Source organism: Seriola aureovittata, chromosome 17 (assembly GCF_021018895.1).
Source record: "Seriola aureovittata isolate HTS-2021-v1 ecotype China chromosome 17, ASM2101889v1, whole genome shotgun sequence".
NCBI classification, from domain to species: domain Eukaryota; kingdom Metazoa; phylum Chordata; class Actinopteri; order Carangiformes; family Carangidae; genus Seriola; species Seriola aureovittata.
In genome coordinates this window covers 7,057,285-7,082,150 of record NC_079380.1, presented here as the reverse complement: position 1 = coordinate 7,082,150, position 24,866 = coordinate 7,057,285, and the positions used below count along the sequence as shown (strand labels likewise).

The following is a 24,866-nucleotide window of genomic DNA, read 5'->3' as shown; positions in this document are numbered from 1 at the left end:
TGCCTGACTTGTTTGATGCAGAAAGAAATCCCTCAGTGTGAAAGGGACTGCCTTACCCCGGCAGCTCCATTGTTTGTGTTTGTGTGTGTGTGTGTGTGTGTGTGTGTGTGTGTGTGTGTGTGTGTGTGTGTGTGTGTGTGTGTGTGTGTATGGAGGAGGGGCTCTGACCATGATTTAGATCTTCAAAAACAGACTCTGAATTGAAAATATCACAGTGGAAAATATTTGAGGTGTATATGTGTGGCTGAAAAGACAACCTGGAGCCAATGAGAGGGCTCTGCAGATCCAGCCATTAATCATCATAATGCAGGAGGCATCCAGCGATGAATTAGAATCCCCTGGCCCATGCAACCTCAATAATCCAATTATTTAAAAGCCAAAATAGAAGTTCCAGTAGTATGTTAAAATCTTTAAGGTGAAGGTCGACACATTACAGTATTGTAAGGCAAAAGGTATCAGCTCCCTGGTGTGCCGTTATTCCCTGACAGCAGTATTTTACAGCTAGCGTCAAGATTTGTAAAGCGAGCTCTTGCTGAGGTCACGCTGGGAGCTCAGGACAAAACACCGAGTGTGCCGTGTTTGGTCGGAGTACTAGAGTAAAATCGTGAGCCATTCAGAAGGATTTTAGGACTCGTATATGCTGATTTCCGTTCAGGCTGTAATTCAGTTTTAAGCAGGAGTCTAAGTGGGTATAGGAGACGGAGCTGGCGTTATCCTTCAGGTAATGAGCAGGAAAATATTTGCTGAATAGAGATATCTATCACTGAAATGAGCAGAGTGTCAGCACATTGTACAGAACATTCTGAGAATATCCACGATGGTAGAAGTACCCCGGCTGTAAATACTAAGATAATATGTGCTCAGGTGGAGAATACAACACGCATGTTCAGGTACTGACTTCTGTGCTGCAAAGGACTTATGTCTGTGGTTGGTTCATTGTGGTTGAAGATTATTATTTTATTTATTTATTTATTATTTTTGTGCCTTTGATTCTTAGGAACTTCTGTATTTTGATACAGTTTTGAGGTTCTGTGCTCATGGTTTGCTCCAGGCTGGACAAAAGAGGGGAGACCGCACATAGGCTGTAGCTAAAAATACGTTTATTTTACATGAGTGAAATTAATGTACAAATACAACAAAACCAAAGTGGAAGAGAAGAGAGACTGGCTGACTGCCATCAGCTTATAGAGAGCAGCCAGACCAGGTGAGCTGAACGTCCCTGACGACCGAACTCCACCCACCAGCTCCTGCTGGGAGAGGCCTGCTCAGTCTGCGTCATCACACGGGTCGCACGTAATGTGATTCTCTAAAAGGGAAAACGGCAGGTAACATATGAGCACGTGCCACAGATAGCCTGCAAGTTTCTGTTGTTAAATCGAAGTGTTATTTTTACACTCCACTGTTTCAAAGGAATTTATTGAAGCTTTCAGAGTATTCATCTTATTTTTTATTTAGTCTCTGGTATGGGCCAAATTCTAAAAACACCGGATCCAGTGTTTCCCATAATGCAGCCAATGACATAACAATCATGATGTGTAAAATCGATGGAGTTTAGCGCAGGACTCTTACTTGCAATTTTCACGTCTTGGTTTTGCTTTTACTTAAAGAACACAATACTTCTCCCACCACATTTTCCAGATCATTTACATTAGAGGAGCTGAACAGGTCCGACTGAGTTTTTATCCTTCTTTGGTCACCTTTTAAACATTCCAGCTCTGTATGTGAAATAATTAATCAACATCAGCCTGTGGACCTCTTATAACTCGCTAAAATGTCAGACTGCGGCTACATGACCATCCATTGCCAGTGAGAGGTCACATTAAAGTCTAGTCTTCCAATTATCCTCCTGCAATGATCCCGCTCTCCATCGTAGCTTTCTCTTTTTACTGAGTTGTAAATGGAAAAGCCTCGCCACCGATTTCACCTCATTCAAAGCAATAAAAGGAGGTCTCTGCAGCAGGAAGTTTATTCAGACATTTTACAGAGGGACAATAGCCAAACTTTTCCATTTCATATAAAGAGAGTCTGATAACTCGTTTGTCCATCAACTACATTTTAGTGTTATGCGAGTGGAGCTTTATTTTTTTACCTGTTGCCCATAGGGAGATTTGCTGCTGCTAAGGTGCTGAGGTGACCGTTGAAAGCCTGCATGCAGCTCAATCCTGGTTTCAGCACACCTCTGGGCCCAGCACGACACAGGCCTCAGCCTTTTGAGAGAATTTAAGTGTTCAAAAAGAAAAACCTTTTTACAGAGCAAAATAAATTCTCTCTTGAACGGTCCCTATTTCCTCTTCCTCAAATAAGATTTAAAAAAAAGTGGTAAAATATGACAAGCAAGAGGAGGCAAATGAGGAGTGATTGAGGTGTTGTGTGTTGTCTGCAGCTGAGTCTGCAGATCGTTGGGTTAGTGATGAACTCATGCAGGAGCGTAAGCCGATAACGATGTGAGCCCAACACACTCCCATGACAACCCTGTGTGTGTGTGTGTGTGTGTGTGTGTGTGTGTGTGTGTGTGTGTGTGTGTGTGTGTGTGTGTGTGTGTGTGTGTGTGTGTGTGTGTGTGTGTGTGTGTGTGTGTGTGTGTGTGAGTGAGTGCAGAGGGGGTGGTGGGCTGTTTCTTGTGAACAGCCCCAAAGATAACGAGAAGCATCAGGGCCCCCAACTATGTCTTTGACTTATCAGGCAACAGCCCTGCAGTATTAAGGACTAGACTGTCAGCAGAAACAAACTCGCAGAAATGTGTGTGTGTGTGTGTTGGGACTGTTGATAACTTAGGGGCAATAGAGGGAGCTTCAGGGAGAGCAGTAAGCACTGAGGATGTGTTGGGAAAGATAGAAGCAACACCGGGGCACCAAAAATCCATCAGGCTGCAGTTTTTGAAGGACAGTTTCCCAATGAGAGTCTCATCCTATCAACCCCTGGGCTGGGCCTCTGTCTGGCCTCAGCGGGAGAGAGCTCCTCCCCCACAAGATCACGCTGCTTCTGGCTGAAGGTTATAAAGGGAAGAAAAAAAAAGAAGAAATGGACGGGGGGAGAGAACAAGCTGGCGGAGAGACAGTGATGGAGAGGTGGAAAGCTAACCTTTACCAGCTCTTGTTTTATGTCTCCCTCTCTCTTCCTTCTCACGCTTATCACCTGATATGAGCCCTGAGCTGAGCGCCCTCTCTCTCCTCTGAAGAGTTTGGCATAAACACTTCTCAGTTACATGAAAAGAGGAGAAACTGTAACATTTCACACCTCCCTCATTCCCTCCCGGTTCACCCAAACACACACACGCACACACACACACACACAGACATACACACAGATACCGACACACTCGCCAAAAGCATGTGCACGCACACGACCACACAACCACACGTCCACACCTGATCGTCTTCTAAGGGAGTGAATAATTACTTTGCCAAAGGGCAAAACTGTGATCCCTGGCTGGTATTTAAAGCCTTGTCACTGAATTTAAATCACCCCTCCTCTCCGTCGCTTCCTTTAGTTAAGTGGAAATGTCCTCTTTTCGGTCTAATACAGAGATCACGGCCCTAATGTCTTCATCATGGCCTCCAGCTAATCCTGCCACATTGCAAGACACAGACACCACAGCTTGAATTTCCGCATTGGCATCGACGTGTGAAGCTATTTGTTGTCACCTACTGCAATCCAAACTCCACTTCTCGTGTTATTGTGTTACAAGAAGCAGTGAAGCGTTAAAAAAAAAACCTCTGAGCTTTGATATCAGTATTTCCATTTCAAACTCATGTTTTCTCAGAGTAAGAATGATTTATGGTTAAAACATATTTTGTCGAGCGGAGGTAGTGAGTGTTGACTTGATGGAGGTGTGTGTGAAATCCTGCCCTTCTAATTAGTATATTCAGTTATTTTTTCCCTCTTACCACCATGTTGTAGCCCGAGGCCATCTGTGCTTTCTTTTGCAACAAGCTCTCACAGCCTCCATCGCCCCCACCCCCCCGCCCGCCTCCCCGTTTCCTCAACCCCTTCACTCCTTCACCGCACTATAATTTTCCAGCCTCTCTCATGGCCTTGATCGAGCATATGAGCCCTGCGTCGTGTGTCCACTAAGTATAGAATTACAGTGGAATCGCAGATGCAGTGCTCCGCCGTGAAAGGAGTTGAGAGGCTGATCCGGTGTTTGTCCTTGTCTGATGTAAGCTGTCTCTCATGATGCTCTGTGGCTGAGACTTGGCCCACCTGCTTGTCAACTCTGCTCCGGGCTCCGTGATTGGCGAGGCGGGGCAGAGAGACTATTAGGATGCTGGAGCATGAAACCACTTAAGGTTGCTTGTTTTTGTGTGTGTGTGTGTGTGTGTGTGTGTGTGTGTGTGTGTGTGTGTGTGTGTGTGTGTGTGTGTGTGTGTACACGTGTGTGCGTGTGTGCAGGCAGCAAGTGCATGTGTACATTTGCATTTACACATTTGTGCCCCTAGAAAGAGCGTGACCATGACCACCCCGACAAGCAATCCAGAATATCAAAGAACATCAAGTGTATTCGAATTTAGCAAGTGCAGCGAGGTAAAGTACAATAATAAATTGCATCTGGATGGAGTTGGTATCCAGGTAACAAAAGCTCTAATCAATTTCTATAAGATCTGCAGTCCATGATGTGGAAACACATTAGAAAGACACTAATGATGGACTAGGTTTGTTATATAAAAAAGTATGCTGGATTTTGTGCACAACTCACGCCAATATTCTTTCAGTTTCACCCGGAGTTTACATTTCTTCTCAGGGAGAAAAAGCCTCTTAAACCCCATTTACACCATAATGAGATACCGAAATCTCTGAAACCCCAGACTAATGAAATTTTCAGATGGGTTAGTAAGTTTACTCAACACACCTATTCAAACCAGGACAGGTTTGGGGATAAATTAGTCCTTTAAATGAGGGGGGGAAATTACAAAAATAGATTAAAAAACAAAATGATGCCTGGAAGATTATCCTCATTGCAGGATTCACAGACTGATTTAATGTGACTGTTGTCAGGGAGAAGCTTGTATCATATTAGTAACAGATGACTGATGAAATCTCTTCTTTTTTTTTTTTTTTAATAAAACCTCAGTTGCACTCTGGTTCTGTATATCATCAAACTGGCATACCGGTCTAATCCTCGTTGATGATTTCAAAGTGTGAAGAAATGAGAGCGTCGTGGTTGAGCGTCGACTTTGTCAACACTGTTAGTGAAGGGATGATGTTGCAGGGTGCAATATCTACCGGCAGAGCAATACTCCACTTTGTGGTGTAATATGTCATGGAGGAAAATGACTCATAATTATCACTCTACAGGATTAAATTGCAAACCTGATAGACTTGTTTTTCAAAACAAAGTGCTAACAAGGAGTCTCTCTTGTTACATATTTTGCCTGTTTTTTTCCAGGACGCACGTTTTGATACCTCAAGGTTATTTTTCCAAATGTCTATTTATCATTTTAAGCTTCGCACGCCTTCTCCCGCCTCTTCGTGCCATGACTAGTTATTTTCTCAAATGACTATCGTCCAGCTTCTCATTACTCATGCTGAAATGCCCTTTCCGTTCTGAGAAACTCATACTCTTGAATTGTTTTCTCTTCTTCTACAACTTGTTGTAAACCCTTATGCCCGTTGTCAATGGTTGTTGCCTGTAGTTTCCAGCCTCTCTCTGTGTGTATGTCTGTGCACGTGTTGCGGTATGTGCGTCCATGTGCGTGTTTGACCCAGAATCCTGCTCTCACAGATTTCACATTAACCTCAATCCAGCTTTCTTCCAAATTAGATTTCTATTCTTCTGTCTCCGTGTTGACTTATTTGCTTCCCTTTCATCATCTCCGGCAAGGTTATCCTGAGGCAGGCAGCACTTTTATGGGAACAAGGGGGCGTGGGGGTGGGGGGGTTGCAGGGCCCGGCTTTGCCGCCAGCCATGCCTTAATCGATCTTGTTTAAAGGGATGTTGTGAGCTGAATGTTTGAACCCATCCCCTCGTTAACAGTTGTCTGGGATTTAATTAAGAAGTAGAATGAATTTAATGTCAATTACATCTTAAAATGAACGGGGAGCACAAAGATGCACAACAAAGAAACTGAGAGTGAGAGAGAGGGAGAGGAGCGGGGAGAAAGAAAGAAGAGGCTAATTAGAGGATGGCGTTGTGTTCATGCATCATTCCAGCTGAAACATTTCCTTCCCCTCTCTCTCTCTCTCTCAACCCCATTTCCCCCCCTCTGCTCCTTTTCCCTCCTCTTTCTCTCTCTGTATGTATATCTGCAAGAGCCCTCAGCAGAGACATTTTTTGTCACATCTTCCCCCTTTGCCGTCGGCTCACAGTATGGATATGCAAATAGGAGAAAATAGAGACTTCAGCACTGTTGACACACTCTTCCTACACATGAAGCACAAGCAGATATAAGAGCAGGTGTGTTTCTCTACAACTGACGTGGCTCAAGTACTTGTGTGTACTTTATTGATTTTTAGAATGTCCAAAACCACAGTAAATGCCATCATATCATCCATACAGTATATCATCCACATGACATACAGAAACAAAACCGTGAGGAACCAAAAGTTAAAACAGACGACCTCCACTGCATGACCCACATTTAAATACAACTTTATTCAGATCTGAGGACTCGTAGCCTTTATATATATATATGTATATTTATGTTTTTGACAGTTGCGTTTTGTTACTATTCTTTGCTGAGTGGACCAGTGTTGTCTCGCAGTCTCTAAGGCCAAATATCCACATGTCTGTTGGCACTAGATGGTTCAACAGTAAGGCTGCTGCCGTAACAACACTGTCCATCCCGCAGCAACACGACTGTCTCTTAAACTTAGTCCAGCAGCCGTTGTTTTTTGTTTTGTTTTTTTCATTTTTTATTTTTTAACTCGCTCCAGAGAGGCGGAGAAGGTGGAGTCTCAGTGAGAGTATTGCTGTAAATCTGAGAGGATTGGTGAGGAGCAGAGTAAGGGGCTTATTCTCCACAGGTAGCCCACCATGTGTCGTTGTTTTTTTTTTTTGTTTTTTTTTTGTTTGTTTGTTTGTTTGTTTGTTTTTCTACATGAGTTCAATGCTGTGGGCTCACGGTGCCCAGCTTTGATTCCAACATGTGTGAGTATCCAACTTCTCTCTGGACGTCCTGCAGGAGGGCGAGAGGAGTATTGAGGTTACTGGGGCGTATCTGTGTCGGGCACTCTGTTGGCATGCCGTTGAGGAGATTTCATGTCCTCGCAATCCAAGGGGCTTATGTAAGATGCTTTGAACAGGAGAGAGGAAAATACCTAAACCAGCACATCTTAAAGACTGTCTGCGCACACATTTGTTTGATGGGATATAGATATAGAGCGAAATAGATAGATAGACAAGGAGAGAGGGGAGTTCTCACTGCTGATGTTCCGTTGGCTCGGCGTTAAGCTCACAGAGATTAGCCAGCTCAGCTCGGCGCTGTGTGCAGGAGGGCGGGCGGGCGGGGCAGCAATGAGGAACTACCCGCCTTAGGGTTCAACGCCAGGGTAAGGGAGGTAGAGAGGTTATGGTCACACACAGGAAGAGGAGAATAGCGTGGAGACAGCGGGGCTGAGTGACATGCAGACGTATGGAGGAGTCGCAGGCAGGGAAAGCTGGAGGATGAGGAAAAATGGATGAACAGAACAAGAGGCAGTGGTTCATTCATGCTGGTTGATGGATTCTACACACATGAGACTTTGCATTTCATCCAGAGCTACAGGGAAAAAGGACCTTCAGACAAGTGTCAGGCGTTTAGATTGAGCTGCTGCCAAAACATCTATGTTTTCCACTGGGGCTGTATGCTTTCAAATCAATACTGTGTTGACTGTTAGTGCGATGACAGAAATCAGAATCTGCCTCTACGGCTCATAATGAGCACTGTGATTGATTGTAGACTCTTTAGGGAAATCCTCCTTGTGAGGATTCTTGACCGAGGATTCTTGATGGGGAGATACTTCGAAGCACAGTTAGAGTGGAGCCAGACAGATGCAAGGGGTGGGGGTCCAAAACTCAAAGAGAACTTTCTGTGACTTTTGGAGCCCACTGTATGTGTGCTGTCAGCAAGCGAGGCAGACAAGCTGCGCATGTATGAAATATCTGCTGTGATAAAACGGTCAAACGCAAGAGGAGACAGAGGTTCGACTCAGTCAGATGAGCAGCTTGTACGGTGGCTGTGGCTGGTGCAGCTGTCTGTCCCCTGCAGACTTGTTTGTGCACCGCTGCCATTTGCTGTGGGCCACGAGTTGATTTGGTTGCATATGGAGAGGAGCTGCCCCTCCTCTTTAAGTGTAAATTGAAAACTCAGAGCTTTGAAGTGCAGATTTGCAGGTCTTTGTTACTATCTTTAGCCCTGTGACTGTGTTTTCCCTCCTACTGCTGCTCTCCAGGCTCACACAGAGCAGGCAAGGCCATGCATTTATGTCTGGCCTTATGCTACACCTCCTCCCCCATAGGAGGAGGGCTTCATGGTGACCGCTGACCACCTGCTGTACCTGGGACGTCGCTGCACACTTTCAGCCAGGCATGCACACGCACAGATCTTGGCCGCATCCCTGATATCACAGTATATTAGTGTCAAACCGGTTATCTGATATCACCGTCGAACGGCTCTTCACACTTGTCGTGACTGTTCAGCGTTAATGAACCGAGAAGTCATTGTGTCCTTACGAGCAGGATGGCGGTAACCTCTCAGCGCACAAAATGTCATGTTACCTAATTCATTGCTCCGTCGTGCGCTGCTCTCCTCTGATATTGTTTGTGAGAGCAACATGAGATGGGCCAGCCACTGGCCATTTATCTTAATGAGAGCAGTTAACTCTGAGCTGAGCTTTGGCTGCCGGCTCCGCACAAAAAAACACAACAATCCCCATGAACGTCCTCTTATCCTCCTACCCGCTGACTTGATTTTTAGGAATACATTTCGCCCTCTCGTTGAAACCTTAATTAGTTCTAAAGGAGATTAAATTATATGTAATTATTATGATAATATTTTCATTTATTCAAGATAACGGGCCGACTTTAGTGAACACAGTATTTGTCGGGAGAGAGCAATCTCCCTCACACAGTCAAAGTTATCAAGGCGTGAAATCAGGAATCCTGACGGCAACAAAATGTAATCTTTTTCATACAGAGGGGACAATAGACGGAGCTGCATACTCTACATCTCCTTCCCCACTTTAATTAAAAGAGCTCACTGAGTCTCTCCCTCTCTCACTCCCCCACCTCTCTCTCTCTCTGTTAAGTGTGGAGGGCCAATCCTGTCTCTATGCAGAATCTAGTTATTTCCCCCGCACTGAACTTGTCTTAAGCCCTGGCCCTGAATCTTTGTTGAGCAATTGCTTTTTCTTGCAAATTTTCTTGTTATTATTTTTTTCTCTTCCTGCCTCTTTTCCTCTGTCATTGAAATGGACGTGACATAACTGAAGGATATATAGTAATTAGATGTGGCAGGTAAACACAGTGGCAGTTCCATGGTGGGATGGTGGGATGTGGGGATGTGGGCAGGGTGTGAGAGAGTCAGAAGAGGAACTTTAAATGTTGAGTTCATGTAAAACAAAAAAGGTGCCCTTTAAAAAGACCTGGAGTGTAACCTGAATGATCCTGTGGTTGGTTACACTTTACATTCATCTGTTCTTTGTGAGAAAAACAAAGCTTTGCCTTCCCTCTGGCAAGTTTGAAATCATGATTATTTCCTGTACAGTGTACGCTGTTAAACTGCTGTATAATGTTTGTAATGGAGTCTGAATTCTAATACAACTCTCCAGTGAATCATATCACAGCATTTAAAGACTTGAAAAGACTTTCCTTGTGACTTTGCAAAAGAGCAATATTGTAAAGGGTGATTAAAAGGACATTCAGACAACATTCACAAATGACTTAATGGAGGAGAGAAATAGCAGGCGAGACGTTGGCATTTAGACACTGGATTGAGGTAAGAATGTGTGTGTTGGCGGTATTTGAGTTTTACTACCAGTCCAGTTAACAAATGCTGCCGTTAAGCATTCCCAATGCCTCATCATCTGCATACTGTAGTTTGTGTTTTGCATATATGTTTTTACATCTTGCAATAGGCAGGCTACAGAGAGGGGGTGTTTTTAAGATGTCTCGCTGCCACACTGGCATTAAGGACGATTCACAGCCCTGGTTTCCTCCTCGTGTGCTGCAGTAACGCCTACTCATCCCCCTTATCCTCTCCCCTCCCACCTCTCCTCCCCCCCTACAAGTCCTCTAGCCCGAGGGCAGGTAGGGCATCTCATTATGGTAGTTGTAGTCCGGGCAAACCTTCTGCACCAGGCGGTAGTCCGTGCTGTAGAAGGATATGTAGATACAGATGACTTTGAAAGGCTTGGAGCAAATCCAGGACACGTGGCTCTGAATCTGCTCCTGGAAGCAGGTCTTGGACGGGTCGTAGTTGCACAGCGAGGTGCGCTTGCTGCGATCCACCTTCTCATAGTCCACGCGGCAATTGAAGATCTTGGAGTCCTTGGGGTAGACCACGCTCTGGCGCTCCAGGTCAAACTCCACCGCCTTGACGGGTGGCACCAGGCTGACCGAGATGTTGCCCTGCCCCGTGGAGTTGTGGCGGAAGTAGACGCTGAACGTGCCGTTACCGTGATCCACAATCTTGCCGGTGATCAGCAGGTTAAGCCTCACCGTCTTGATATTGGAATAGAAGTCTCCCCAGCCAAACATCTTCTTGAACTTGCCGGTCTTTACAATGGGCCGGCGTTTGACCCTAGAGCTGGAGGCGTCGGGCTTGAGCAAGTCGCTGCCCAACATCTCCCAGAACTCCTGTTTAGAGAATTCCTGCTTGGAGAAAGGGACCGGGGAGCGGTAGGGCAGCTCCAGAGAGGTGGCATTAGCAGCTCTGCTCTTACTGTGAAGCATCCAGCGGCTCAGGGGCGAGAGGGGGGCCTGCCCGGTCAGGAGGCCCACCGTCTTAGAGGAGTCATCTGAAGAGCTCTTGGGGTTGGAGGAGTCATCTTCTTGACCCAGGGCCACCTGGAGAGAGGGGGTTTGAGGTGAGGATCGAAGAAGAAAATAGAGAAAGAAAGTAGACAGTTATTAGCAAGGTAGAAAGAAACGTGGACAGAAAACAAATTAAAGGTTTAATCGATACTTAATTTACAGTTCATACCTCTTGTGGTAGTAACCGTGACATTCTATCAATGTTATATATATAAATAAATGGTTGAAATTTTGCAGGTATTGCTATTATTACATTCTTTTGTTTACTTCGGCTGCAAGAGAAAATACTCCTTTATGTCTAGTTTTCACAGAGCCAACATAATTCCCTAAGCTCACTTGTAATGGGCTCATATGCCTCCTCTGAGCTACTGGTGAGGCCAGAGGGATCAGAGAACGGATTCAAACAGAAAATCCACACCAAAACCAAATTCATATAAAGTGTGTTAGTGCTGTGGTCTTGGGCAGTCTAATCAATATTTGTGAGGGCGGACAATTTTCCACAAAGGCTATAATCCTGTAAAACGATGAAGCTCTGTCATTAAAAAATGCTTTCTAGACTGGTTTCTCTGACAACAGAGGTTGGAGGTTGATTTATGCACTTATAAAGTGTCTGGATGCAGCAAAAGGAGCAGGATTCATGCACACAGTTACAAAACACTCATTTTCTACTGTGCCAAAACTTCATCCAAGGAAGGATATTAATGTTTTCCTCTCAAGCAATCTCTTTTTCACTGGAACTAAGAAAAGGTCACTTGAAGATCATCTATGTAACTGGAGAGAAATTGTTCTTATATAAAATCTTAAAGGAACAAAGTTTAAGTGGAACGTCGTACTAAGCTTTGTTTTCTGTTTTAAAGTGAGCTTTTTGCTTCTTAAGCACTGCAGTGTGAGCCTGACTACTGGGGAATTTATTAATGCCTCGAAAGACTTGGTCGGAGGATCAAAGTCTTTGAGGAGTGGAAGGTGGGCAAGCGGGGGGGGGGGGGGGGGGGGGGATCAAGTGTAATGTCCAATTAAGTCCTTCCAGTGTTTTAATTAAAGACAAAAATCTGTATCGGCACACACACAAAGCTGTCAAATGTTAACATCAACTGAGGAGTGGGGAGGGGGGCGAGGAGTGAGGGAGATAAGATAGTGCTGCTGTGCTCAGCAGTAGCTTTGTGAAGAGTGTGTGAATGTGAGAGTGAAAGTAACGGGTAATTATTCAACAGTAATGATCTATTAACAGGTAGCATTTGTCTAATGTGCCATGGAAGTATTCTGCATTATTATGTCCTTTGGATTTGGCAGCGGAGAACACACACACACACACACACACACACACACACACACACACACACACACACACACAATTTTGTGAATTTTGAGTTGTGGTAAACGAGAACAATAAGTGATGCAAATGTGAACGGTGGAGTACGTTTTTTTTATTTATGTGTGTGTGCTCCACCCAGAGAGATTTTACAATGATGCATAATGCATGCATCCCTGTCTGCGCTCTGATCCATCTACTGTCTTGACTGCCAGGGCTTCCTTATACTGGCTTAGTCAGGATTATTAAGCCTGACTCATTTTTATTCCATTTTATGCAGGTTTTTCAAGCTCGCTCAGATTTGTTCACTTGCTCCGCAGTCAGTCAGCGATATTGATTTCCTGTCCCTCTAAAAACATGTATTTCCTTTCATAACGACGTGGATCGCATTTCAACTGCCTTGCGAGGATTCCCGCTGATGTGGTTGTGGTCTGGTGTTTGGACTCAGATGAGAGGACTCCCCTCTTCCCTTAATCTGGCCTTATTCCCATGGGGATGTTAGAGGCCAGACACCATCTCCTCTAGTTACCTGTCTGCTGCTACGCTACACTGCCGCTCAGATCCTTCAGCCTCCCCACAGGGGCCGATAACAGCCCTGACAAGGACTGCTTCCTCTTGAACCAGATAGTTCTGATAGCTTCTTTGAGAATCACAAACTCATTAATAATGAATAAAAATTTGGAAGAGCTGAAGACATATTGATTTAATCTTTTTGTATCTTTTTTTTTTTTTTTGAAAGATGGGAGTTGGGGCCAGGCAGGATGACTTTGATGACAAATACACCATTCCCCATGGCTCCTATTGAAGGACTAGTTTGTGTTTGATTTCTCTTCTCCAATGAGCCGGTGGCTGCTGGGCACAGAGGGTAGCACTCTGCCTACCTCCCCAGATAGCACTTAAGAGCCCCTGCAGTGTCCTACAAAAAGCGCTTTAGGCTTCTCGAAAAATATGTCATCCTTTAATTCTCTGAAACTGCCCCTTGCTTTTAAGATCCTGATCATTTTGCAAACTGTCCCGCTTGTCTGGAGCAATTCTCAGATGGTGCCAACACTCATATCTGAGAGAAAACATATTGCAGAATGCTTTGTTGTAGCTTACATATTGAGCAAGGCATCCTCCCTCTCTTGCACAGTCTTCATTAGAGAGCCTGAGAGGCCAGGCTGCAGGAGGAGAGATGAAGTGAGCATTGTGCTATTGTTGAACAGAAGATTTAAGTGTCTGGCACCGCTCGAGGTTTCAGATTCAGTGTGCAGCATCATTGTCAAAGACAAATGTTAGAATGAGCTTAATATGGCGCCAGAAAAAAAAGAAGAGAAAAAGCAGAGCCAGAGCTGTAATGATTACTGCAGCAAGAGAACACATACTGTGCAGTTGTCCAAACAGCCGTGATGCCGTTGTGATTTCATTTTTGCAGAGAAATGTGCCCTATGGTAAGGATTCTTACCTACTGGTCAACGATACAGCTCTGAGGTCACCGAGGTCACACATTATACAGCAGCACATAACGCATTTTTTATCATTAAATATTAGAACAAGGGCTACTTTTCTGCTCCATTATGAAAAACTGCATACTGCAACAACTCTCGCTGCATTTAACTAGGGGAGTATATGAGGTGTAAGATACAACTATCAGCACGCTTCCAACTTTTGACTAGTGCAATGTAAGCAAGTCTAAATGGTGTAAATTGGCCGCAGAGTTCACCATTGTTTTCTCTCTGCCAAAACATTAATGCATTGCTTCACTTTAGTGGGATATGGCCACAATTTTTGCAGGCACAGCGAGACTTTGCTTTGTTAACAGTTGAGCACTGATGTTGTCTGCTTTGGGTGTTCATATCACTCACTGTCTTTCATATTTAAAATACAGTCAGAGGAGTCATCCTTTGATGATGCACAACAAATGCTGTCTGTTTTTTTCAGTGATCAGTGTTATGACATTAAAGAAGAGTTTTGATGAGTTATAAAAATCTGCAGCAGCAGTGTATTTCCAGGACAATGTGCTGCTCTCGAGCTCATATTATATGCATGTTAAACCATCTACTTAGTGTAATACAGTAAAACGCTGCTTTGAGAGGCCAGAAGAAGTTTCTTCCAGACTAAGTTTGTTTTGTTTCATGAAGCTTGGCAAGATATATCCCAGCTTTAAGTACTGTAGGCAAAGTGTGGGCGATGGGCAATCAGGTCTTATTGAGGGGGCGGAGGTTCAGGGTGATTTTGTCATTTGTCATGTGCGCTAAGTGAGTCAGTGAAACGGCTGGAGAGGATGGGAGGTGGCTGCAGGCTCCGTCGCTGTGGTAATTGTGAGTCATTCAGCCTCAGTGAGCACAGGCCCCAGGACTCTCTCCCAGCAGGGACTGTGGGGAGGGGGAGCGATCCTCACGAGCCTGCCAGCTCCACAGGCAATAATCAGCCTGTTACAGTGACAGGTACACCGTTTTAACCCCTTTCTCCTGGTGACGGAGGCACACTGTCGCCATGAAATGGCGCAGAGAAGAGGGAGCCACTTAACTGAAACGTGCCATAAGTCTCTCAGGAGCAGGGGACTGGTGACAGACCAGTGTGTCAAAGACGCAGGTTATTGTTCCAAAATAGACTTAACTTCCTGAAAATGCACAAATGACAGTGTTGTCATTTTTCGAGGAAAAAATTCTCTGGTCCCACTTTCTCCAATGGGAGGAGTTGTTGTTCTCTGTTTTGTGTCATGTTGAATAGAAAATCTTTTGTGTTGTTGGTTGGATAAAAGCAATTTGAAAACATCACACTGGGCTTTAGACAATTGTGACAGGAATTGTTTTTTGCAATTTTTCTGATATTTTATAAATCAAAAAATTCATTTGTAAAAATGACTGTAATGAAAATGGAGCGTTTTAACATCTTTGAGTCTGTGGCTGCAGCAGGCGGCTGTTTCCAGAAAATTTATCTGAAAACCCGCTGTACTCTACCAGACAGACAAAGTGAGTGACTAACTGGAGCAATAATACTACAGATTTCCCTCAGGAACCAGTGGAGACCAAAAGTGACACACACACACACACACACACACACACACACACACACACACACACACACACACTATTAAGTTTTAAAACACCACAATTTTCCAGTTGTTACAGAAAGTTCTCTAATGCCTCATTCATGATGTTCTCTCTACAATGGAAGTGAAATATTATGTTGAAAGTTTGTCATTGCTGCAGAGGATCCACCAAACGTGTTGCACTTTTAGTTTCCTTGGCTGTCACCCTCTGTCCAGTTCACCCCAAACCAGCTCCATGTGGTTTGAGTCCGGAGCCCGAGCTGCTCTGCCGTCATGTGAAGCCACTGTCTTCTAAAGTTTCCAGTCAGTATCTTGCTGTAGGATGAACCTGACCAACCAGTCTGTCTTCCTTTAATTGTAACATGCCTTTTTCTCACCATTATAATAGCAACATACAGTATTAATTCTTGCAGTACAGTATTGTCCTTACAATGCATCACTGGGTTTAGTATCACAGTTTGTCCCAACACTGCCTTTGTACAGACGGACAAGTCATCAACCTGTAGGAATTATTTATATTAGCTATTAAGGCTTCATTTACTTCCACTGCTGCAGGAAAGCAGCAAGTTAAGCAGTTTCTTAAACTATATATTAAAAAAAACTATTTCAGGTTATTCACTGGTTAAATTTCAATATAAACTGGAAGAATGAGGCTGGTCTTATGGATGCATGAACTGGAATAGAATAAATGGATTGATTGATTGATTGATTGATTGATTGATACAGAGAATCTGCCTGTTGAGCCACCCAGCAGGGCTGAAAGCATGTGCTTGTCCTGGGGAGCTGACAAGTTCAATAAGCACTCCATTTTCCTCTGGCTGTTGAGTTGAAATCTTCATCTCTAATATGACATCAATTTTTAATTACAGACCCAGGCAGCTCAGATTTCTTAAGTGTTCGTCAATGCTTTATTCTCTTTTTTCTCTGTCTCTTTTTCCCATCTCCAGATCTAATATGTTCACTGCAGGAGACTTCTCTGTTACATGATTAAAGTCTGAAAATGGCTGTGCCCTTATAACTAATTATTCTTCTGGCTAGTGTAGATCCAAGAAGAGGTAAGGGGTAGAAAGGTAATTTCACAAGAAACAAGCTATTTGACTCTTAATGAATAATTTACTCCAGCTTCTCGGGGGTCACTGGAGCTTAGATCTGCAGTGGGTGAACAAACTCGCTACACTGAAGGTTTTTTTATTCTGCACTCTTTTCCTGAGCATTTCTTTCTATCTGCATCCTCCATCCACTTTCCCATCTCATTTTGGACAGGTTCAGTTGTGTTGTCCCGCTGGATTTGGGCTCATTTTGTATGCTCAGAGAGAAGCCGGGCTCCGAATTGGCTATCAAATTTTTACATTATAAGATATCGACAAGTTGGCGGTGCAAGGACGGTGGAGAGGAGTAGCAGGGGACGGTTTCTTCCCTGTTCCTCCCCAGAGAGCTGGGAGCAAAGCATGGGCTGATGGGACAGAGCTGATTAAAGCCGCTGCTACAGTATTCACACCTGCCTTGTTAAAGCTGGAAGGACTCTACAGTCGTCTCATAGACGTTCAGATATTTAAAAAAAACAGTTTATCAAGAGCTGTTGTCTGACTTAATGCGCCAGTATTTCTGTTGGGTTTTGAAAATCTGTCCTGGAGCTTCGCAGCACTAATACTTGAAAAGTTGTCTATTTGAATCCCCAGCAAAAGAAACAGCAAATGAATAAGACCTTCCTGTTTATTCATACACTCTTGAGCAAGGCAGTTAAATAGCTTCAGTGGAGGTGTTAAGTGGCCAAATCAGACTGTGGTCTAACTATGCAGCTCCCAGCTGAGAATGTGTGTGAGTATGTGAATGGGCTCCGTTCACACTTACAGCGGCACTTAAAGGCAATGAATCTTGGGCTCTGATCATTAGTGGGCAGCTGTGGTGGCACCGAGAATGCATCGGGTGACTTCAGTGACATTTAGAGGTTTGCCAGATGTTTGCACATTTGTGAAACCCCTGATTGCTCTGAAGCTTTGTCCAGCTCTGCAGATTGCATGCATCAGCACAATTTTTTTTTGCATGTGCCACAGAGCTCAGTGAAGCACCAAACTGCTTAACTAGTCAAAACGTTCTTTCTGTTTAGCAGCAGTTTCAAACCGATAAAGCCAAATGTTAGCAGGCAAGTGAAATCTGATCACAAGTGCTTAGTTGTGAGACATTTGATTCACATCCTGACAACAGGTGTGAACTGCAGTCCATCTCAGATGGATTACACACAATCTCAATTTCCTTAACCTTAACCAAGTAGCTCCAGCGACCTAACTCTACCCTGACCTGACTATAGAGGGAGCAGCTTAGAAAAAGGTTGTATGTGTTAACAGGGTGATTGTGAAGTGCTGCATGCATAAGTGCATCACACTGGTTTCCTAGAGAAATAAAGGTTAAAATGATTGCTAGTCATTGCTGCCCTACATCCTATAACAATGCATTCTCAATTCAATTCAGAAACCACTTTGGTCTGCAATAAATGTTCCTATTATCCCTTCATTGTACTTAAAATAGTCTTCTTTCAAATTCAGCCAAACTCCCTGATCCTTGTGGCTGCGCTGCTTGCTTTAATTGGAAACCCCCATAAAGACCCTCCGTGGGCCTTGTCTGGACATGTCTGTCTCTGACCCTGAAAATCACTGTACCGTCACTGGGCAGCATGCTGGTAAACTGCACACTAGATGTTCATTCAAGCAGAACGGACTGTTTACAGATTGTGAGAGAATCGGGAATATAAATGGGCTCCTTCTCCCCGGTCTCATTCTGGCGCGTGGTATCCTGCCGATCCAGTCACACCACGATGAGGTCAGCACGACCCTCGGAGCCTGCGGCATCACAAAAGCTTCGGTTTCCTAAAGCGTTAAACTATGCTGATGGCCTGGTGTTCCCTCTTCAAGTAAACCCATGTCCCCTGGTCCCACATCGCCTTTTTCTAAGGTTGTTTGGATGCCTTCAGATCTTGAAGCAGTGAAATTTTTATTCTATATTGACACTTTGCATAACAGTTTGCATTTTCACGATGCAGTAAAGCCACTTCTACTAGCAGAAGCTCTCTGAAATTAAAATCTCTCATGGATTTTCCCATCCTTAGTTATTCCTCCGTGTGAGACTCAAACGCGTCTTTATCTGGATCCCCTGGGAGTTACACCTACTCATTCTACCCAAGGATACGAGTCATTTTTCTTTAAGCTGTTCACTGTAATCCACCCTTCACTATCCGAAACCAGCAGACAAACCTACAGATATTCTTCCAGGGTCTTCTCTGTCTCCCCTGCAGTCTCCCAGAGAGCAATGCCACAATAAATTGTGCTGGTTTTCAGCAAACGTATTCTGTCTCAGGACAGCTCAGCGCTTCACGATGAAGGGCTGTCAGTGTGTCAGAGAGCGTGCTCTCCCTCCGTCTCTCTCTCTCTCTCTCTCTCTGCCTGTCTGTGCTGTGGGGCTACTGGGAGCTCTGACGGTGGGGGAGGGAGGAAGGGGAGCTGGGGTCTTTCGCTGGGTTCCTCAGTGGGTGGTCAGGGGAGGAAGAGGTGCACACTGCGGCTGTGTACAACTCAAGCTGTTTTACACAACAGGCAGAACGCTACAGAGGTTATCCTTTATAACACCAGCAGCTCTGCACGTCCACCCTGTCTTCATGTTTATATATTGTTTTTTGTGATTGCTCAGTGTTGGGTTGTGTATCTGGACTATACAAAACAGAAAATAGGGGGAAAAAAAAGTCTGAGTAAAATAGGTGAAAACACTTTCCATCAAAAGCACTCATCAAATTTAAGGAGACATTTAAGGCGAACAACAATCCTGCAATTACCAGCGCAAACCAACTACTACTAGTCTAGATTCACAATGAAAGGGTACGAGCGGTTAGCGTAGGGATCACTGAACATTTTTTTTTTAATTCTATGGGAAAAGTTCACAAAATTAGTGACGATAGAATTTCTGATTCTAAATTGTGTATTTGAAGTTCATGAAAATCCAGGCTGAAGCAGTGATGAAGTAATGACGTATAAAATTAATTAAGAAAAATGGTTACAAGTGACATTGGGATGTTGGGCTCCTCCAGGAAATTGTTCGTCCCCTAGATGAATGGCTAACAATGCAACTGCATATTATTTCGCTACTGATGCTGAAAATGCCGCGACCTGATAATTGTCCCTGTAAAGATCATCCCTTTATGATGCTTCATGCACTCACAAAGGGGGAACTACAGGACAGATGTCATCAGCACAATAAACTGCTCTGTCTGCTTCCACTGTGGTTTCGTAGTCAAACCCTCACTTATGATTTGACAATCATGGATGAGTTTTGTGTTTCTGGCGCCTGTATCGGATGTGAGGAGGAGGAGGAGGAGGACGAGGGTGTAAGCTTATGAGCTCTGACATGCAGATTGCAACAATGATGGCAAAGAGGAAGACTCAAGGGAGCGAGACAAAAAAAAAAAAAAAAAAATTGAATTCACCCTGCTGCTGCTGCTGCTGTCTCACATTTGTGTCTGCATGCAATATATGCTGTATCAGACAGTGAGTTTTCATTTTTTCCTCAGCTTGTTTTCTCAGGATTAAGGTGGTATTTCTGCTTAGCCGGGGATGTATCTGGGTGGACAAGGTCAGCGACCCCGCGAGGAAGACAGGTATCTAAGAAACGTGAATCTAAGAACTTATGACAGGCCAAAATGGAGAGAGAAGTCTGATGTGGGTAGAATTAGTAGACAGCCTCTGCTTTTCAAATCTTCAGGTTTGCACAGTGTGCGTTTGTTCCACCTTTGCTGTCTTGTGGTGCTCCAGCCAAACTACAGGCACTTTCTGCTTGGATATAATACCTTTTGTTGTCTCAGTTGTTGTGTGCTATGTTATGATTCAAGTGTGTGCTCAGTGGTGTACAGTCTAATCACAATCCCTCCTTTGTTATGAAAGGGATTTTGGCTTTGTAAAGCTTTCAGTGGAAGAACATAATTTGTTTTTAATTGATGTGCCATGTTAAATAAGTAAGTGTTTCCTCGCTGATGCGAAAGTCAAATGGAGGTTGACGGTAAAAGTTTGGAAATGGAAAAAACAGCAGCAGCAGCAGCAGCAGGAGGTCCTAATTTGTGGATGTGAATTCATGCAAGTGTCATGTTTTCTCTCTGTTTTGAAATTACCTACAACACAGGGAAGAGCGTGGCGTGTAAAAACTTGGAATATGCATGAGCGTCTGCCCTGAAATTCACTCTGCAAATTCTGTTCTCTGCTACAGAGGTGAAATTCAGTTATCAAGCGTGATGGCCGGTGTCTGCGTCTCTACTGAAAGCAATCAGAGGGAGTATAATGTGGTCCTGTCTCTCTTTGCCACAGAGAGGCTACCTGAGGCTCATCCCTCCCAAAAAAAAAAAAATCTTGTGTGAATTGGAGCATCTGTGAGCTCAACGCGAGCGTGTATGAAAAGCCGGGCTCCTGCATCCCCCAGCGATCTTCACCACGTGAAGGTTACGGCAACATGCAATGATGAAGGTCAGAATTCCTTAATGAAAAAGCTCTTTCATGCGTGTGCACGTTTATTAAAGTGCAAATATTGATGTCTCCTTGTTGAGTGCTGAGTGAGTAAAATGTTTTTTTTTTTTTTAAATGCTCCTTATTTAAAATGACTCTTTAACCAAGCACGTCGACACAGAGTATCATCTCCCTTCTGCAAAAAAAGTGGGGTGATTCTTGAATAATTGCAGGAGGGAGAGAAGCTGCAGTTCAGTGGAGCAGTTGAGTTCAATGCACTTCATTCTCCTACTGGTAGTTATTCAGATTGTTGAAGGAGGAGAGAGCACTCGCTGTTCACCTCAGCCCTCCCAGATTCGGTCTGGGGATTCAGACTGCCAACCCTGTGCTGCAGTTGTAATTATACATGGATTAACGTGTGTTTTTCTTGGATGTTTTGCCACAAAAGGAAGAAAGAATCTGTGATGACTGTCAATGAGGTGTATAAACCCTCTGAGGCAGATGTTTAACTTATTCTTTTTTTTTTTAGCACTTTATCTACACTTCTTCTCACTTCCTTTGTCTTTACACCATCCTGTACCAGTCTATTTCCAGTGTGTCAGCTTATCTCCTATAGGCACCTGTCTTTCCTCTGCTTACAGTGAGCTCAGTTCACCTTGCATGTGCTGCTTCTGTTTAGCCGCGGATTATGTCCTTACAGTGTCTGTAACTTTCACAGCAGAGCTTCAGCAGTTAGTAATTCATCAGCTAGTTGATTGACAGAAAAATAAACTAGAAACTATTTTGATAATTGAATAATAAGTAGGAAAAAAAAACCCAAACATTTAATGATTCTCAAATGTGACAACTTTTCCATACTCACACTAAACTGAATATCTTGAGGCACTGGACTGTTGGTTAAACAAAAAAAAAAAAAACAATTTGAGTACATCTCCTTGGGCTTAAGGAAATGCTAACAATTTACTGAGAAAAATAAAAAGCAGATTAATCAGTGACAAAAACAATCATCAGCCTCGTTGCAGCCCTGTTTCACATCTTGCCTCTGCTCGAGCAACAACTGACTGCCATCGCTGCTGATCACAAGGACAAGTGAAAGGACAATAAATATCAAACCACCCTCTTAAACACCCCACAGATTATTCTCTTGGTACATGCGCATGAGCCATTTAGCCGAGAGAAACAAACCCAGTCATCTCGCAGAGAGACAGATGAGAAATAACTCAGACTGCTGCCAAAAATAAACATAATTTCTCAAGCAGTCAATTATACAACTGAGATGGTTTATATTATTCATCACCCACCATTCAAATACAGAGAATAATTAACATTTGAAACCCATCATTCAACACATAAACAACAACCGGAGTGGCACCTTGTGTTAATAGTCATCTGTATTTGTAGCCATTTGCAAAAGCTCCCTCGAGACCTAAACCCTGTCTGAGAATTGCGGAGCTATTACAACAGAAAATCATCCAAATCGAATTTTTAATGCATAGTAGGCTTATATGATTATTAATCACGGCTCTGTTGCATAATAAAAAAAGTTACTTAATTTATTAATTGCTCCATAATTTATCAATGTCACGGGTTTAATGAATTACCCAAGATCTCCTGCTGAGGGATGTCATGTACGTTTTTCATAGATACATGGTCTGGAGAGTGGGGGGAAAAAAAGCCCCAATTAATTTCATTATCATTAGCCACAGACCTTCTGGGTTACAATAGGCTACAGCCCTGCAGCTCACAAAATACTCCCAGAACCAAGACAACACAGAAGTGAGTGTTAAGCCTATTATCCCACACTCTTGTATCTCGGCTGAAAAGGCGCTCATCCCCCATATTTCAAGTCAGCGTGTGGTCTCCTCACTCTCAGATGTGTTGGAACAGCTCCCTCTCAACCAGCAAATCTGTGTGCGTTCAGTCAGTTATAACCACTGTGTGTTAGACCTCAAATCACCAAAAGGGCCTTTACTTTACTCTGAGCACCTGAATAATACCTTAATATGAGAAGCACAAGGTCATCCTTGAGGAGACGCAGACACAAAGGGGTGCATCAAACAGCCACTCTGCCTCACTTGAAAATTTTCACTGTACTTTTTTTTGTGTGTGTGTGTGTGTGTGTGTGTTTTTGGGGGTTTTTTTTTAGCTTGCTCATTTCCTGGGCCCTGTGATGAGTGAGCTCCACTCAGCCCAGGGGTTTCCGAGCAGAAGGATGTTTTCAAGTTTCCTCATGTGAATCAAGAGCTGATTTCTCATTAAAGGCTGCTTTTTAATAAATCTGCAAGCGTACATGAAAGAGGAGTGGGTGATCCAAATTTGATTGTGAGGTTATGTAACACTGGACAGAGCCAATTCAGGTCAGTGGGGGTCCTTAGGAAGGTATCACAATTTACTTAGGTAAATTATTATACATTGGAAATCTTTAGTATAACTTGATTTTTTTTTTTTTTTTAATAGTTAGCTCAGTCAGAGAACAGAGTGGTTATAAGAGGTTTCTCTCCCTTCAAAATGAGCTCCCCACCTTCTGTATAAATTCTCTATTTAATCATATCGGACTCCTCTGCTCGTCTAATCTTTCTGGCATGAAAAATTATTCCCACCTCTGTTATGGATCCTACAGTAGATCTCCATACACATGGTCGTTACACTAAAAGTTTATGATGCAACTGTAGCAAATGTATGTCATAAAACCGTAACTGCTCGAATATGTTGAGTTTTTATTATTATTATTTTATTTTATTTTTTGTATTTTTTAATTAATTTCAAGTAAACCCACTCCCTTCAGTTGACACACTGTTTTGACTTTTACATGATTTTCTAAAACGCTTCTTGCAGTGTCGGTGTTTCCTGTGTTTTGGGCTTTGGCTTAAAGTGGAGGTTACACCTGTCTGCAGTTTAACCCATTCAGGTTAATTCCAGTTATTACTTCCCCGTGCACCTACCTTCTTCCAAGCTAGCCACTAATGTGCGATGAATGATGGGTTAAACACATTAACTAGGCTCCAAATGCTGGCAGAGTAAACCAGACTGGTAATGAACACCGGCGGCACAGTTGCGCTCCGCACGCTGACAGTACGAGTGTCTGCTGGGAATTTGCGATAGTGCACCCGCCGTACCTGAGCCGAGCGGGGTCAAAGTGAATATTAGTGTCTTAATAATTATAAAGTGAGTAAAAGAAAATACCAGAAGTCAGCAGAAACGCGTTTGGAAGTAAACCGAGCAAAGTAGGCGTGAATTTTCTCTGCATCTCTGCGAGAGGCTCCCGGTTACCGCTCTCTCGTGTCTGTCCACACACTGTTTGTCGACTTCAATCTGCGAGTTTGGAAGTTTTTTTTTGTGCAAATGCGGTGCAGTAACCTCGCCGCACCTCCTGACGCGGGTACGAAGCGTTATATGGGTAAAGTAAGGTTATCTGATGCAAGATGCATGAAGAGTACAGTGTGGCTTTCCCCCACTCCCACAATGTTCTTACCAAACAAGCGGTTCCGTTGAGGAGGAGCAGGATGAAGCCGCGGTTGGGACGCATCGTTCCGGCGCGTAAAACCCACAGCTCCCCCCTCCCCGGTGGCAAAAACAAAAATTAAAAAACTCCCTCACACGGGTTTTTCCTCCTTCAGGAAGATGCTCTTCCTCCGACACCGGATCCCTCTCGGCTGACGCACGGTCCCATGTCCAAGGCAGGCTCAAGTGCTGCTTCCACAGACCTAAAAACGGCTGGAGTCCCCCCCCCTTTTTTTGTCTGTTCTGTGTTTTTTCACCAATCCCGGGTTTGAGTCAAATTAGTTGGTGTATGAGAAATCCATGCATCTGCGGTAGGCTGTTATCATCCATGCAAACAAAATAAAGAGATCCCAAATCAGAGTGAATGGGTAGACTGGGAAGTGGGTAGATCATATGTGGTCATCGGTGCCAGTGGAGATCCTGGAGGGATGGAGCCAGCTGCCTCCTGCAGAAACTGAGCGATGCTGAGACTGGCAAGAGCGAACACACACGTTTTAACAGTTTCTACTCCCTCCGTCTCTCTCTCGCTCCCTCTCCCTGTGTGTGTGTGTGTGTGTGTATGTGTGTGTGCGCGCGCGCGCGCCTCTCCCCCTT

General features: G+C 43.9%; 1 protein-coding gene across 1 annotated transcript; it reads right to left on the bottom strand.

The window, feature by feature from the left end:
• Nucleotides 1-6,425: 6,425 nt before the first annotated feature.
• LOC130185844 (neurexophilin-1) lies at nucleotides 6,426-24,866 on the bottom strand. The gene is made up of 2 exons (XM_056402551.1): nucleotides 24,244-24,866; nucleotides 6,426-10,984 (listed from the first exon to the last, which is right to left on the bottom strand). Exons 1-2 carry the CDS (start codon nucleotides 24,295-24,297, stop codon nucleotides 10,211-10,213), a joined length of 828 nt encoding a protein of 275 aa, XP_056258526.1. The 5' UTR covers nucleotides 24,298-24,866; the 3' UTR covers nucleotides 6,426-10,210.

Coding starts and splice junctions, on each gene's coding strand:
- LOC130185844 (XM_056402551.1), bottom strand. CDS start 24,297: ATGCGTCCCAACCGCGGCTTCATCCTGCTCCTCCTCAACGGAACCGCT. Junction 10,985..24,243: donor TCAACGGAACCGCTTGTTTG/GTAAGAACATTG, acceptor CCCTCTCTCCAG/GTGGCCCTGGGTCAAGAAGA.